At 39.3% G+C, this 17847-nt stretch overlaps 1 protein-coding gene across 1 annotated transcript in view; it reads left to right on the top strand.

The window, feature by feature from the left end:
* LOC135084804 (uncharacterized) overlaps positions 1-17847 on the top strand; it is a 44030-nt gene that overhangs the window by 7603 nt on the left and 18580 nt on the right. Inside the window, exons 2-6 of the mRNA XM_063979543.1 lie at positions 10351-10468; positions 11921-12074; positions 16452-16636; positions 16742-16780; positions 17024-17062. Coding sequence (XP_063835613.1) covers positions 10370-10468; positions 11921-12074; positions 16452-16636; positions 16742-16780; positions 17024-17062 — 516 coding nt within the window. The 5' untranslated portion in view covers positions 10351-10369. The remainder of the gene's footprint in view (positions 1-10350; positions 10469-11920; positions 12075-16451; positions 16637-16741; positions 16781-17023; positions 17063-17847) is intronic.

The raw sequence follows: 17847 nt of genomic DNA, 5'->3' as shown, positions 1-17847 counted from the left end.
AATAGACGCGCGATTTGACGATATTTGGGCCAGCACAATACTGTAGAGTTTATCGATTTCGTTTGGTAAATAAAATTTTATTGCAATGGATATATACCCTGGCTAATGCCACTGTATTATTATGAAGAACAAAACACGATTTCGTTCTCTCTAGCATCAATATTGAAACTACGAAAAGGGGCATAGCTACTGCTGTATCAGCCGCATTGATACGGGTTGCAGAGGTCATGAAACAGTTGAAAAGTTCTATAATTTTGAGTTTTTTTTAGTTAAAATGAAGAAAATGGTCTTTTTTTAGAATGAAGGAAAGAAAATTTCTAAAATGTTGCAAAGACCTTATTTAGAAAACCAACAATTTTTAATGCATGATCGACGGACCCTGTCTGCACCTAACCGTATTCACAAACATTATTATGAGGTCTCACAGTGTGCGTGAACGCACACGAACCAATTCAACGCTGCTATTCAACGCTGTGCGTTCGATTTACTGCTTCACTTAAGCAAGCATCGTTTGTGAATACGGGCGTTAGAGAATTTTATGGCACGCTACTCCATTGCTAAGATTCTGTCCGTGACAAACCTATCTATTTCTTAAAGGTTATCAAAGGTATTGTTTTTGTACTAGAAGCCGATTGTTGAACCATTCGCGTTAAAATCGATTCGATTCAATTCGCGATTGCGTCAGTTAAATTTGACAGACATTAACTAACAGGTCAAATAAATAGTTAAAACATTATCATCGGTAGTAAAGAAATGTAAATTTTTACAGTTTTTATAGTACTTTCAAATGCTAGCCTTCTATGGGTGGTGTATCGAAACAAAAGTATAAAAATAAGTAAAATTGTTAAACTTCATTCTGGCCAAGACGAGGTTGGAGAAGCGCAAGGGTAATTTTTTGACTAAGGTGCCTTGGTGTAGAGTTTGTTTAATTAGGGCTTACTTATAATACTTGGTCGTTGTCAAACGTGGTCGCCCCAGGCAAACTTGGCAGCGCACTGTAGCAGACGAAGAAAATCGGCAAGACCTGGAGCGAGATCAAGCGCGAAGCTCAAGACCGAACGCGATGGAGGACTGTTGTGGACGCCCTCTGTCCCATCTAGGGGACATAGTACCTTAAGTCATAGAGTTGGGGCGTGTAGAGAATGAGATTCGATGTTTTTTAGAATATGTCCCATTATGGTCTCGTTTTAGCAACATTTGACATGAAATTGTTTTATTTTACTAGAGACGAGTCCAGTATTGTGTTGTTGACTCCTGTGTCCAGTTCAACGTAATCAAAGCCAACATGAGGTCGCCCACGCCCACATACCTTGCTATCAATTCCTGAGGTCCTTTTTGATTACCCAGACCATAGAGCAATCCTGACTCCAATTTGAATATTATAGTTTCTACTAGGATTTAATGTAGACAAAAAGTATTGCATATTTTCATCAAATACGATCTGTACCTTTGTAATTTCGTATACGTTTTGACTCTGTCTATTCTCTATGGTAATAATATAAACAGTTGAGAATTCCCTTTGATAGTACGATAAGACAAAAACATTGTCTGGAAGAGATCGCTTCATAGCGATAAGACCGCCTAATTGTACCTTATGTGTTCCTTTTCTTTCTATTTCTTTTTATGTGGTGTACAATAAAGAGTATTTATTATTATTATTATTGTCCAATTCCAAATTTCAAACCATTGACCAATAATTTCAAGACACTTCTTTAAACATTTCATTCTAACCCTGAAAACCAAGCTTCAATTTGTTAGTGAAATTAGATTTATTGTGACTATGAAATTAATTAAAGTCATTCAATTGAGTTCGCGATCTGATGTCACCTTTGCCTTAATTAACAAAATAGCGGAAGAGTCGCCATTTTGACAGATCTTAAAAACATGTCAACTGACTAATGGTGTCAATAAACTGAATAAACATTTTTACTTTCTTTCTTTCAATTACTCTATTGACATTCAAAGAAAGATAGGACTAAAACTTACTGTCAACTGGGACTTATTAGACGAACTAAAAACTGAAGCGACATTGAAACGTCTAGTGGCAAAAATTGGAATTAATAACGCAGTATTGATAATAGCGCCTCCTGTCATGTTTTTTTTAATGCAGAACAAGGCAGGTATTTGATAAGTGAGACGCAGTATAGGTGTTCACTCTCGCCTTGAAAAGGCCTGGATTGTAGTGTTTGGGAAAGACAGCAGCAGGCTGCGAATTCCAGTCCCTAGCTGTTCACATTTTAAAAGAGTTACCGAAACTGGGACACTTCACTGGGACCACTGGGAAAATCTGGGACACTTCAGTGTTGTATATCTATGTTTAGGTCAAACATTATGTCAATAGTTTACGTGACGGATGGTGCGGGACTTTCAAACAATTTGAACAAACAGTTAAAATTACACGGCTTGGCTTAATGCACGTGTATTAAGGAAATTACGTGACCGACATGTTTGTTACATGAGAACAGTATCTACCTCATTCATAAATGTTTAAAAATAGTTTTGTAACATCGTTTTAGGTAAAACACAACACTAAATTATTATTAAAATCTCATTTCTCTCTCTCACCACAGCAGCTTTTGTATAGCCAGGATCTACAGCTTGGCTTCCTATGAAACATGAGATCCAAAGTACCTATACCAAAATGTTCTACAGAATATAAGAATTATTTTCTAAAAACAGCATCGAAATCGGTTCAGCAGTGTGAGATAATAGCGGACATACATACAGGGCTGAGAACCTTTTTTTTAAGTTGGTAAAAATACAAATAACAAGCAGTAAAAGTGTGGTAAGTATATTTTAAAGGTCCCTTTACGAAGTTACTTTTATGGTGTCCATGGCAGAAATAATGTAGTACCTAGCAAATGTTATGAACCAAATTTTTTTTTCATTCCTTCTTTCTTTCAATGGATGATAGTGACCTCCCCATGCGTTTATCTTCTATGTAAAATATTAATTTATTCTAACCTATATCAAGGTTCCTAAAAATTTTATAAAAAAAAATAAAACCGACTCCAAAAAACTACACTAAAACGTAGAAAAATAATTACTAATTACCTACTTATTTATTAGGACGAATTATTAATATTTATGTAGGTATACCATGATTGATACTTCCGGAGTCGGTGCCAAGATTATGAAACATGTAAAGTTTGCCTGCACCGACTCCAAAAGTATCAATCATGGTATACCTACATAAATATTAATAATTCGTCCTAATAAATAAGTAGGTAATTAGTAATTATTTTTCTACGTTTTAGTGTAGGTTTTTTGGAGTCGGTTTTTTTTTTTTTATAAAATTTTACTTATTTCTTGCTTTTTAGTTAACTAATTATTACCTTGATGTTACCACTGAAGGTAGGCAGTACACTGAGACCAAAAAAAATTGGTTCATAATCGGCGGAGATATTGCGTATAAAAAAGTTCATCCCCAATTTTCCACCCTTGGGGGTGAAATATTTTCTTCAAATTCGCATGAAACCACCCTTTTGATAATACCTATTCAACAAAAAAATAATCGTTCAAATTGGTTTATAATCGGCGGAGATATTGCGTATAAAAAAGTTCATCCCCAATTTTCCACCCTTGGGGGTTGTTTTTTTTATTATTAAATTTAAATGGGACCACCCTTGAGGTATTACCTATACGCCGAAAAAAGATTTGTTCAAATCGGTTCATAATTGGCGGAGTTATCGCGTAACAAACATAGAAAAAAAAAAACATACGGGTCGAATTGAGAACCTCCTCCTTTTTTGAAGTCGGTTGAAAATGACTCCAGTCCATACATTACATTCGTACTATAGTGAAAGTCCAGTATGCAGTTCTGACAAGACTGATGGCAGCCGTTTTTCATCTCACAATAGCGTGGGGTCAGCGAAAGCGCTCTTTTGTTTTAAGTTTAAGCATTTTTTAAGTGGCACACTTTTCTCGCCGCGAAAAACGTCGATATGAACTTTTACGATTTTATCGACTCGGTGACATCACTAAATGGAATATGATAGTTGTTTTTTTATTCACAACGAGGAAGCTCTTGGCCTGCATCTCACCTGATGGAAAGTGATGATCAGGCCGAAGATGGAAGCGAGCTTCACCCGGAATCCTCAATCACAGAGGAACTGGCTATCTTAACTTTAAGTGTCGCAACACAGCAATATTGTTATGGCGACCAACTTAGGTAAGATGGTGGTAGCTAGCCAGGTGGATTTAAAACAAGCCCTATCACCAACCAAACTAAGTTGGAAAATACAGAAATTTTTGACAAGCAGCGACAGAGTTTCTACAAGTTGCTTCAAAAACAACTAATTATCTTTTTAGCTATTAAATAAGAATCAACTAAGACCATAATGTTTAATTAAAATATTTCTCTACCTCAAGAAAAAACTCTTTCGGAATGATTTTTTTTAATCAAAGTAGTAAAATATTCTACCTGCTATCCAAAAAGGTCTTACCTACATCCTTTTCTTTCATTCCTAACATATTTACGACCTTTTTCTTCGTTTAAAATTGCAAAAAATTTGTTACCTGCCATAGGTCAGTGTCAGTATGGAGGTTTTTCTTAACACTTTGTTAACTTTGATCAATGAGTTTTGCCGTATCTTTGGTTTCTTTTATCGTTTAACAAAAGATAACATAAATCTACCAAATAAGACGCGTTCATTGTTAAATTTTAACTGGAGCAATTAAAACTAATGTTGGTAGAGTTTCCAAATTAATACCATGAATATTTTACAGATAAACTTAAAGTTTTCCCAAAAGAATCTGTGGGTCTAGACAAAGTGCAAATTATAATCGCAAACCAGTCGAAAAGTGGTCGAAAAGCCCCTTTTTTGTATGGAGTTTGACGGATTCGATTTTCGATTCGATCAAAAAGTGCGTTTTGTCTAGGGGGGCTGGTCTTTAAGACTTAATTTATTTGTGTCAAAGATTTTGAGTCCTTTTATAGAGGCGTCTGATAATGTAGTTCAATCGGACCCTCTCAAACACGGAATGTTATTTCTGTTCTTTCAGATAAGCTGTTTGCTCCAAGCTCGGTATGTCCTTCCTTACCAAACTGCGCACAATAGCAATTTTACATTAGTGTTGCCCCACCTGGGCATCGAACATAGAACCTACGAGTCGAGAGAGTTTCACTTTCGTAGCCACCAGTTTAGTAATTTCATTCCATTTCATGTAGTCTTCACTGCAGGAGCACGACCCGCTCTAATTACCAAAGGCAAATTGAGGATTTCAAACAATCAGTTTGCCTCAACTTCCCTTCTATGATCCGATGCCTCAACCTTCAAGCCGAGAGAGATTTTCACTCTCAGATCATAGAATAATAATAATAATAATAAATCTTTATTTAATTACCAGCGGTTTGCTTATAATTAATAGTGATCGATGCCTCCTTTTAAGCTTAAAGAAGCCTGTGCCAGGAGACATCGCTCTTCCTTGGAATATTATGTGTGGTTAGAAGGAAGGAAGAATTCCCTTCTATGATCTGAGGTTTCACTCTAGTGACACCCAGTTTTGTAAACAATATTTCATATACATATTTGTATTTCATATAGTTTCACTGCAGGAGCACGTCCCTCTCTAATTTACCAGAGGCAAATGGAGGATTTGGCCTCGGATTTGACTCCCCACGCTGGCCAGACGGGTTGGGGAGGCCTGATGTTCGCATTGAAAATAAAATGAAAATACCGGTCCCTTAGTTGCCTCTTATTTTTGCTTCATCATCATCATTTCAGCTATAGGACGTCCACTGTTGAACATAGGCCTCCCCCAATGATTTCCATAATGACCACCTTGTGGGTTGATGTCCTACGCTGTGCTTTCCGATCCAGCGCCTTCCTGCTACCTTTATGAGGTCGGTCGGTACCTACGCGGCCTCCGCTCCAGAACCTTGCTGCCCCATCGGCCGTCAGTTCTGCGTACTATGTGCTCTGCGCATTGCCACTTCAGCTTATTAATCAGGGATCTATGTCAGGGACTTTACTGATGTTTGCCTGTTTTTCCCATAAAGTCGCCTCTACCATGGCTTACCTCGGTATAAATCTAAAATCCCTTTATAGTTTATGGTGAGAGTTGGTTCGTGCGCCGGTCACGCGTGATTCTTCAAATTTTACGCCATTTCACGAGCTCGTGACCAGTTTTAGAAGGTCTATTATGTATTTTGAAACTATTCGGAAGAAAAGAGAATCGATGTGATAATATAATTTTTGTTTACCGTTCTTACAGCATAGTTTCTGATCTTTCTTAGTAATAGCACAGAATAATAATAGGAAAGTGCGAAATTAAAAAGTAATTTAATAAAAAAACACAACGCACCAGAAGGAGGGTTATGTGTTTTTTTTATTAAAGTCGGGTAAAAACTAACATGCAGTCGACCATAGAACCTCTCCTTTTTTGAAGTCCGTTTATTTTTTTTCAAAAGGGACCACAGTCCTCTTGGTTTAATGAGAGATTTCAATTCGATTCGATAAGTTTTTCAATCGAATCGGTTTGTAAAGTAGTAGCTGTCGAAGAACATACTTATTTTAGAAATGTAGAGAAGAGATCTTGAAATCAACGCTAAAAATAAAGCACTAAGCAAAGGCAAAGTTTAAAAATACAACTAGGAACTGCTTATCTCGTCCTGTCCCATTCGGGAATCGAACCCAGGAACTGTCTGTCCTCAAAAGTCTATCACTTTTAGGAATTAATTAACAAATTAATTGGTCTTTTAAAGCCTTGTTGTACTGATCTTCTTGACCGCAAGCAATATCGGCTTCCCACGGCCAAAAAACTGATCGGACTTGTTGACAAACTTGCGCATGCGCCGGGTCAACGGCCGGCGTCATTCAATCACTCACTCGTTCACTGGTTCAGTGAGGTGACAATGATTTTAAGAAGAAAGAAAGGAAAAATGTTTATTGGTAACATTTAAAACAATACAGCCCCCCTAGACAAAACGCACTATTTGATCGAATCGAAAATCGAATCCGTCAAAACTCCATACAAAAAAGGGGCTTTTCGACCACTTTTCGACTGGTTTGCGATTATAATTTGCACTTTGTCTAGACCCACAGATCAACTTTTAAAGAAACTGTGCGTGTATATTCTATGGAGGGAAGTCGAACCTTAACTTCGAACTCTTCCTATGTTCTTCTGATTAAATTCGTTGCGGTCCAAAGACAGTTTAACTTTCCCCTGGGACAAACTTGACCTTCACTGGTTGGGTTTTTTATTGGCGGTCAAGCTGTAGATCCTTGTTACACAGGAATTGCAGCGGTGAAAACGAGAGGTGGGAATAGTCCTGTTAATAGTAGTAATGTGAAAATTTGTGAGGATGGACAGATATTTGTTATTCTTGCACGCAATAAATTACTGAACGGATTTTGATAATATAGATAGGATAAAAAGAGAGTATTCTTCGCATGTTCAACTTCTATCGACGGCATCAACAAGACTGTACTTCAATACTGTGGTTTCATCATCGTCAACAGATCATTTTCCATTGCAAGAGCACCTTCTCTAATTTATCAGAGGCAAATGGAGGATGACCTACACTCCCCACGCTGGCCAGACGGGTTGGGATGGTTTATAAGTTAGTGACACTCAAAGTGGCCAAAAAGTTCGCAACTTCTACTTATAGAGAAGAAAATGCTCTACCATAGAGGATTTTCTTGGGCATTTCTATGTAATGTTGTTTTGTTAATGAGGGCTATCGTTTTAGCGCTCACCAGTTAGCGCCACTGTAGAGTAAGGTCCTGTCACTTGCTAGTAGCGAAGACAGTGGCACCAACTGGTGAGCGCTAAAGTGGTAGGAGGACTATCGCATTTGCACTTATTAAGATGGCGCCACTGTAGAGTAAGGTCCTGTCAATCGCCAGGGGTGCCAACTGTTAACTATGAAAACGATAACCCTCATTAATGCTCTAGTTATTTAGATTCTTTGAAAAATTGCAAGCTTGGCCACCCTACCGTTGTGGTCAAGTACAGTAGTCAACTGCAACAGACTTCATTTTTGTTGAAAAATGGCATCTATGACCACTATTTAAGAGTGTTTAGCTTATTCTGCTGTCGTCTGATGGTCGTCTGTACATATTTTGACCCATTACCGTCGTTTATGTGTTATTTAATGACGATTATGTATCTAATGTTTTCTAAGCGCTTCTTTTCGTGACTTTTGCTTATTGTTTTGTCGTGTACAAGATTGCAGTGATTTACGTATGGTATGAGTTTGGTAGAGAGTTAAACTGATGTAGGTACCTTTAAACTATAAAAAAAAAGGCTCCTTATCATCATTATCCATCAGGTCATTTAGTCTCCACTGCAGGAGGACGACCTTCTCCAATATACCGGAAAGCGCAGCGTAGGACGTCCACCCACAAGGTGGACCGACGACCTCATAAAGGTCGGAAGGCGCTGGATGCAGGCCGCATCAACATTTTAAAAACGATGCGAGCAAGCCTCTGTCTCTACTCTGACAAAGGTGACTGAGTTTCTTCCGCCACTTCTTCTCAGCACCAGCCCATATGTTGTCCCGAAGTGGTGGTAGGGCAAGCTATATTTGGGACGTGTATAAGTGCCCTGGAAAGGGCCTATGTACTGAATAAACTATTTATCTTTATTTATGTAGGTAATCAAAATAGTTCACTTTAGGGAAAATAACCTTACGGACTTTACCTTAGCATTCAGAATAAATAAAATAGTATGACTAAAAGGGAAAAAGCATTTGCTCCTTTTTGCAGTCGAGTAAAAAATTATTCACGTTTGTCCCTAACATTATATGAACTGCGGGCGCAGATGTTAAATCCAAGAAAATTGAACTTATTAAACCTATTCATTAGGTTATACATACAGTATACAGATACAGCCTTCATACAGCTGTTGTCGCCGGAAGTTGACGGTCAGCTGTTCATCGCTGCTCGCTGCCATATTGTTTTTGCTGTCTTTACACTGTGGTTTAGGCCGTATACTATTTTAGACTCTATCATAAGAGGTTAGGGTTGATTTTTGTGTAATGTAGAGGCAGGGTAGGAATGTAAGGCATAGAGAAGGAATTTTATAGTTTACGGTTATAATCTATGGTATTCCAGGGATGTGCGAGCCAATAATACTTATGTCGATGACTTTCTGTGAAATGAAGCAATTTTTCGAATTCTTTTGATGGAATGGTTTCCTTGTATGTTATACTAGACTTTGCCGGTGGCTTCTGTACAGCATTTGATGATAATAATGTGACATTGGTACATAATTTTCGGTGATAGTTTCTTATAAATGAAGAAATAATAGACAATAACATTCATTAGTCTATTAAATTAAATATAATTTTATCTGTTGACTTCTGGCCATGTTAGAGCTCGTTTTATTTTGAACTTAGGTAAATTAATTTACAAATTGTGAAGTGGCTCTGCCTGTCTGTTAAAAGTTATCCGTTCACGCTTAAACAGCTGGACCGATTTAGATGAAATCTGGTGTGGAGCTGGAGATAGTTAAAAATTGTTGAGAACACAGGATGGAGGTGGAGTTTGTTAGTTTCTGGAAGATTAGAGAGGGTTGTGTTCTTGCAAAGGAGACTGACGCCTGTATTCAAAAACGATGCTTGCTTAAGTGAAGCAGCAAATCGAACGCACAGCGTTGAATAGAGCTCTGTGATTGGTTTGTGAGTCACCCTGTGCGTCCATGTCCAGCACTTCCACCCCCATCACTTAGATGGTTGGCAGTCCACAACAGTACGTTTCTCTAGAAACTTCCTGCCCCGTTACAACCAAACTGTGGAATGGACTGTCGTCTGCGGTGTTTCCGGACGGATACGACCTGCAAGCTTTCAAGAGGAGAGCGTATCTTCACCTTAAAGACCGGCAACGCACCTGTAACGCCCCTGGGTCTGCGGGTGTACATGGGCGACGGTAATCACTTACCATCAGGTGATCCGTCTGCTCGTTTGCCTCCTGTCACATAAAAAAAAAAAAAAAAAATGTGCACTGTGAGACCTCAAAGTAATGTTTGTGAATACGGGCGTAAATGATCTTTGAAGTTGATGATAATGAGGAATTTTATTCCGTTTTTGAAAAAGAGACACACGCTTGATCTCGTTTTTCTGTAAAGGGCAAAGCCGCGAACAAAATTAGTTTATTTAAATAATTTTTTTATATTATTTTATTTAATTTAATAAAAATAGGCTGAAAAATAATATATGTATATCTAAAGTCATAATTATTATTTATATTGTCAATTAATGTTAAATTAATATGGAGAGCGGGGATATTCTACCACAAGTATTTATTTACTTAAAAGAATTCCTCGATCGCAATATAGAAATGTAAAAACACCTGGTTATGAATAAAGAAATTTGAATTTGAATTTGAAAATCTTTTTTCTTTTCAGTTGAGCGGACATCCGCGAGATGTCGCTAGCGGACGTGACGTCAGCGCGCAGCTCGCCTGCGCCTGACGCGTGTCCAGAGTGCGACACCAGTGCCTCCGTCACATCCGACTTGCATAAGGTAACTAAAAGTACTAAAATTAACAGCCATATATTCCAGTCAATAAAGCATCAATAGATGGAAATCCGTGGAACACAATTTCTGACTTTGGGACTTTATTTAGACTAGTTAGGAGGTGAATATAGCAAAAGTCCCCGCTATAGTGGAGCGACGCTTAATATGTCAGCGAGAAATCATTTAATTTCCTATAAATATGTATACTGTCTGTTAGAACAAAAATCACTCCTTTTGCACAGCTTAATTACTTACTTTAAAATCTTATCAATCATTTCGTCAGTTAATTTCAAAAAAGTATCCACAAGTGAAGTCAAACGTGGGCACTTTCATACAAACTCTATGGAGAGGCAGGATTCTGACTGCTTTTATTAAGAATCTCATGACTCTGCTTATAATTCCCCTATAGATTCACTCTAAGGCCGTCTCCACACGTCTCTAACGTTGGTCTCAACAATAACGCCACTCGTCCAATGTGTGGATCAAGAAAATAGCTCGTCCCAACCTTGGTGCCAATACTGTGGAGTGGATTTGAACCAACGTTGGAGCTAGCTTAACTAACGCAATATCCGATCTTTGACTTACTTTTTAAGAATTTAAAATTTTGAAAGTGTTCCAAAAGAAGAAAAACTAAATTCAAATTCGCTTTTTTCTTCTTTGTCTTTTCCAGTACCAAGTGGCCTGTACCTGCAAGCTGTCAGAGTCCGATTTATGCCTACTCTTTTTAAAAATTCGAAACTGCAAGTTCCAAAAGAATAAACACTTTTCTTTTTTCAACCGACTTCAAAAAAGGAGGAGGTTCTCAATTCGACCCGTATGTTTTTTTTCTATGTTTGTTACGCGATAACTCCGCCAATTATGAACCGATTTGAACAAATCTTTTTTCGGCGTATAGGTAATACCTCAAGGGTGGTCCCATTTAAATTTAATAATAGAAAAAAGAACCCCCAAGGGTGGAAAATTGGGGATGAACTTTTTTATACGCAATATCTCCGCCGATTATAAATCAATTTGAACGATTATTTTTTTGTTGAATAGGTATTATCAAAAGGGTGGTTTCATGCGAATTTGAAGAAAATATTTCACCCCCAAGGGTGGAAAATTGGGGATGAACTTTTTTATACGCAATATTTTTAATTTTTAGTTTTTTTTTTGTGTTCACGCATTTGAAGTCGGTTTTATTTTTAAAAAAAGTTAATTATTCCAGTACCAAGTGGCCTGTAAATGCAAGCCAGAGCCCGATCTTTGACAATAAAATTCTTTTTAAGAATTCATAATTTCAAAACTGTTCCAAACGATGAAAAACAAAATTCAAATGAACTTTTTTCTTCATTTCCAGTACCAAGTGGCCTGTACCTTCAAGCCGTCACAGTCCGATGTTTGATTATTCTTTTTTTAAGAATTTAAAATTTTGGCAGTGTTCCAAAAGAATAAACACTTTTTTTTCTTCTTTCCCAGTACCAAGTGGCCTGTACATGCAAGCCGTCGTCCGCGCAGTATGCGTGCGCCGACGACCCGGGCCCCGCGCCCCCCGCTAAGACCGACACGCCCCCCGCGCTGCCCCCGCGGCCCCCTACCAGCGTATTGGCCGCTACCAACAGAAGAAACAACAGTAAGTATCGCTGCAAAATATGAGCAGCTAAATATACATAAGTCTTAGATCAGTGATCAGAGAGCACGCGGTCGATCGCCAACCCGCTGGATAGACGCCATCACAAAGGCCACTGAGTCCACCATGGTCCAGTGTACTCGCGACGCCTCTAACCGTCAGATATGGAAGCATATCGACGGTAGAGCTACATCGAACACCTCACCGTGTACCTCGTCAGCGCAACCACGACCACTCTGACAAGAGTGCCCGATTAAGAAGAGATAGATCAGTATCCACTGCAGGAGTACGACCTTCTTTAGAACAGCGTCCTAACAGCTACTATGTATAATAGAATAGGAGAAACAAAAGTACGAGGTTCAATCACCAGAGGCGAATGGAAGATTGGACCTACATTGGCCAATGGCTAGTTTGGCTAGCTAGTTAAAGGAACTATTCCCACCTCTCGCCACAGCTGCTACTCCTGTGCAGCCAGGATCTACAGCTTGACCACCAATAAAGCCGAACCAATGAAGGCCAAGTTTGTCCCGGGGGAAGGTTAAATATGGAGGATTTCGCCTACACTCCCCAGGCGTGCTAAACGGTTGGAGAGGCCAGTGGGTAGTGAGCGCGTTTAAAAATGTATTAATGAACGTTTCCCACTAGGGGCGCTGTACAATCCGTCATACATTAAGAGTAGGCGCACACCGTTGATTTTTCGTCGGCCGATAGTTTAGTCGGGCTGTTGATCAGTATGGGCATGTTGGGAGTGCGCACACTACGCCGATTCGATTTGGACGATTCTTCATACAATTTAAAATCGGGCACAACTATCGGCCAACTAAAAATCAACGGTGTGCGCCTACTCTTAATGTAATTTTTTGACGAGCTCATTAGTGAGCGCGTTTGATGTAAACTCGCACTAGGCCCTCTAGAGACCGTATATTTTGTCCCTTAGTCTCCTTGTACCCCGCTAAGATCGAAAGCACCTGGATGCAGGCAACACAGGACCGGTCGTTGTAGAAAACTTTGGGGGAAGCCTTTGTCCAGCAGTGAATATTCTTTGATTGAAACGAAAAGGGCTTTGACGTATCGTGCCTTTTACGGCATGCATGCACGAGAAGTAGGTGGTATGCGTTTTGTAGTTGAATAAAATAGGTGGTAGGGCAGTGCGTAAGGGCAAATTCGAAAAAAACAACTGCCTGACACTATTCGTTCATGACCGCCACAAAAACCCAACCAATGAAGGTCAAATTTGTCTCGGGGGAAAGTTAAACTGTCATTGGACCCGCAACGAAATTAATCAGAAGAACATAGGAGAAGTTCGAAATTAAGATTCGACTTCCCTCCATTGCGGTCAAGCTGTAGATCCTGGCTACACAGGAGTTGCAGTGGTGGGAACGAGAGGTGGGAATAGTCCCGTATCCGTTCATGACATAATTTATTGCAATAGCCAAAATTGCATACATTTTAAAAACGTCACACAAGTTTTAGTCACTTTTAAGTTATGACTTCCGTCCAACTTTTAATATTCTCCAATGCCGAATTCCTTCTACATGTGCGCAATCAAAAAAACCTTCTCACGAGAGCTTCGCAATATCTTTTGTACTCAAAAGTGTAACAATACATCGTAAAACTACCTGCTATTTGGAAACTCAGGTGCTTATTTACTGAGATTCAATGGAGACAATTTGGATCAGTATTTCTGAAGATAATGCATGGTTCACCTGATGTATGAGAGTCACTATTTGCGGTCCAAGCTTTGTTAAAATCATTGTATGTATGCCTTTCAATACCGTGAACTAATGTATGAAAAAAACGTATATATAAGTTATAATAAAAGATTCTTTACTATGTGCCTTTGAAAGCACCGAAGGCGATTTAATATTTTGACGATTTGCAATATAGATAAATAGATGGTTTTAATTTAAAATATATTATTAATTTATTTATAGAGGAATAACAACAGCCTAATGCTATGGACAGACTAATTATGTTGTTAGGGGCTAATTAGGCAAAAAAAGTTAAAGAAACATAATTAACTTTTTATAAAAAATAAAACCGACTTCAAATGCGTGAACACAAAAAAAAAACTAAATATTAAAACATATTTTCTTCAAATTCGCATGAAACCACCCTTTTGATAATACCTATTCAACAAAAAAAATATCGTTCAAATTGGTTCATAATCGGCGGAGATATTGCGTATAAAAAAGTTCATCCCCAATTTTCCACCCTTGGGGGTGAAATATTTTCTTCAAATTCGCATGAAACCACACTTTTGATAATACCTATTCAACAAAAAAATTTTCGTTCAAATTGATTTATAATCGGCGGAGATATTGCGTATAAAAAAGTTCATCCCCAATTTTCCACCCTTGGGGGTTGTTTTTTCTATTATTAAATTTAAATGGGATCACCCTTGAGGTATTACCTATACGCCGAAAAAAGATTTGTTCAAATCGGTTCATAATTGGCGGAGTTATCGCGTAACAAACATAGAAAAAAAACATACGGGTCGAATTGAGAACCTCCTCCTTTTTTTGAAGTCGGTTGAAAATTAAATGAAATACAACATGTTTCTATAAATAAAGTATTTGTAAAATACAATCTTATTCTTATAATAATTGCTCGTTAAAGAATCATTTGTTTGTTATTTGAACTTCTAATCATCAGTAACTAAACTTTTAAACAACTATCATCATTAATTAAAATAGCATCTAAATAGACCGAAATAGCCATCTTGTTTAATTTTAACTGCATCCATTTTTTAATAAACTCGTTTTCGAAGTTTTCCTATCCCCCTCCGCCATTTTCCGATTATAATCTATGGCAAGGGCTTTCGCGGGAAATCCATACGTCATAACACCCTCCCGTTACCTGGCCCTACGGACTGCGCGCGCCACTCATTGCTAAAACATAACCTAGCCTGTAAACGTAGCTGAATTAATAATGTAACCCAATTCTGTTCATGTAAAAACGTTGTTTCACCATCTACAAAACCTTCAGTGCAAATTGTGTTGTGTTAGCGATATGTGTTGTCTGTGCCGTAAAGAAAAAGATATGGTTTTATGCAAGAAAATAAAATAATAGAGTGTGTAACAAAAGAGGTTTTAGTGCCCAATTTTGTGTTGAAAACAAAACAAAAATGCTTTTAGTGTGCAAAGAAAGAGGTTTCAATTAATGATTTGTTGTTTTTGTAAAGTGTAAGAGGTCAACGCTCGGAGTTTGGCTTGGGGGTGTGAATATCGATTTATTGACAATGGCGCGCGTTTTGAATGTTGCTGGCTGGATGTCACCGTAGATGAGAAAAGTTTTGACGTTTAAAATGGCGGGAAAGTGGACTTGATCGCTGAAAGGAAAAATAAAGTGTACCTATTTGTGAATTGAATTGAAAGAAATAGGAGATGCAAGTGATGCAATTAGTGCAGTATCAAGTGTCGACGCCGCAGTCGACCATCGCAGCTGATGTAGCACAACATTATGTGCCGCCGCCGCCATATTTTGGTACTTAACTTTTTAATATTGTTTATAATATGCACAGGAATATATTTTTAAAGCTTGACTTGATTTTTCCCCACTTCGAGCAAGCAATATGAGGAGGAGACCCACAAAAATAGTGGAGAAACTAACACTTACCTATATTGATTGGCTGGCCTGGCGAACTTCATACCGTTTATGTCCATCAGAAATAATGTAGGATTCTACTAAGTGAAATAATTTTTCAAATTGGTCCAGAAGTTTCGGAGCTTATTCAATACAAACAATCAAATCCTCTTTATAATATTAGTGTAGATAAATAAAATAATGCGCTGACACCCTTTTTATCCCGAAAAGATTGTTTTCGATCACATTTTTCTTTTGTGTGGTCACTTACCTACTTTTTAACTGCGGTCACAACGATCCTAGTATTAATCTGCCACAACTACTAAGTTACTCTTCTTCTTGTCGTGTCGACAACAAACTTATACAGTGTCAGCCCAAAACTCCGCCACAAGAATGGTGTTGTCAGTAGCATTCATTAAATCTTTCTGCGTGCAGTTTTTTGAGAACGCAGGGCACGACATCATGTGCTTCATCGATTGGAGAACAAAACCGCACTTGCACTCCAAGTTTTTTCCAAAAATCCCCACCTGAACAGATTGTAATTACTACGGCCGACCTGCGTCCGAAGTCTGCCACAACTGCTAAGGCTGGTTTTAGTGTCACGCGGACTGTCAGTGCGGATCGCTCCGCACAGCCGATTTGTATGAACTGCTAGGGAGCGGAGCGGTTCCTCTGGACCGCATTACTCTAAAACGCTCCCTAGAAGTTCATACAGATTGGCCGTGCGGAGCGGGTCCGCACCGGACGGTACGCGTGACACTAAAACCAGCCTAATCCTTTAACTGCCTATTCCAGCTGCAGTCGGCTGCAACAACGACACCAGCTGTCGCCGGCGCAAGTATGCGTGGTGGTGCGTGGGCTGCGGCGCCCTGGCCGCGGCGTTGGGCGGGCTGCTGGCCGCCCAGCATATACTGCTGAGGGCTTATACGGCGTCCCCTCAGCATCTGGAGACGGTGCCGGCTGCTGTGCCTGCTGCTATGGTGAGTGTTTCAAAGTTATATCCACAGCGAGGCACAAGTAAGAAGCTTCACCCGGAACCCTTAACCCAGCATATACTGCTGAGGGCTTATACCGCGTCCCCTCAGCATCTGGAGACGGTGCCGGCTGCAGTTCCTGCTGCTATGGTAAGTTTCAATGGCTGCCTAAAAGGGTCTAGCGCATGACTCAGTGTTTGTGGTATGGGAGCGGTACCTATTGGAGATGACAGAGCATACAAGTCTCAAGCACATCTGAAGTCTCGCAGACGTTTGACGTTTCAAAAACACCCTCCTCTGTGCCGTTCTCATACCTCAGGCACTGACTTATTCAGGGTTTAACACAAGGCCACCCAGCATATACTGCTGAGGGCTTATACCTCGTCCCCTCAGCATTTGGAAACGGTGCCGGCTGCTGTACCAGCTGCTATGGTAAGTGTTTCATTTTTTATCCACAATGAGATAGCCCTTGGCTTGCATCACACCTGTGATGCTAAGGTGGAAGCGAGCTTCACCCGGAATCCTTAATCACAGAGGAACTGGCTATTTTGCCTCCAACTACCGGAGCACAACAATGCTGTTGTTTCTGCCACAACTAATCCATAACTGCCTATTCCACCACCCTTTCCCTTCCGGCACCCTTGCACCCAAGGATGAAATTTTGTGGAGGGTATTGTCCCTCATTATCCTCCTCAAGACCTGTTCTGATCTCTAACGTAAGGCATCTACCGTTGTTATGGCAAAAAAAAAAAATGCATAACAAGTCAGGTATTTGACAATCGCACCTGATGGTACACAATACTATGCTGTAGTTTTCCCCGAGTCCCGTTGCTTACCTCCATAGGTCTGCAACTTCGTTCAGGGGATATATTAAATTTACCATTGGTAACGTCATAATGCCAACACGGTATGTGGCGCAAGATGGATGGTAATACAAGCCTTACGCCCGTATTCACAAACATTAACATGAGGTCTCACAGTGCGCGTGGACGCACAGAGTGACACACGAACCAATTATAGAGATTTACTGCTTCACTTAAGCAAGCATCAAGGTTACTAAACCTTTGTTTGTCACCTGTCATCCGCTTTGCAACGGAGGAAAGTCGAACCTTAACTTCGAACTCCTCCTATGTTCTTCTGATTAATTTCGTTACGGGTCCAATGACAGTTTAACTTTCCCCCGGGACAAACTTGACCTTCACTGGTTGGGTTTTTAT

This window comes from Ostrinia nubilalis, chromosome 27 (genome assembly GCF_963855985.1).
Source record: "Ostrinia nubilalis chromosome 27, ilOstNubi1.1, whole genome shotgun sequence".
NCBI classification, from domain to species: Eukaryota; Metazoa; Arthropoda; class Insecta; order Lepidoptera; family Crambidae; genus Ostrinia; species Ostrinia nubilalis.
This window is presented reverse-complemented; position numbering and strand designations above follow the sequence as displayed.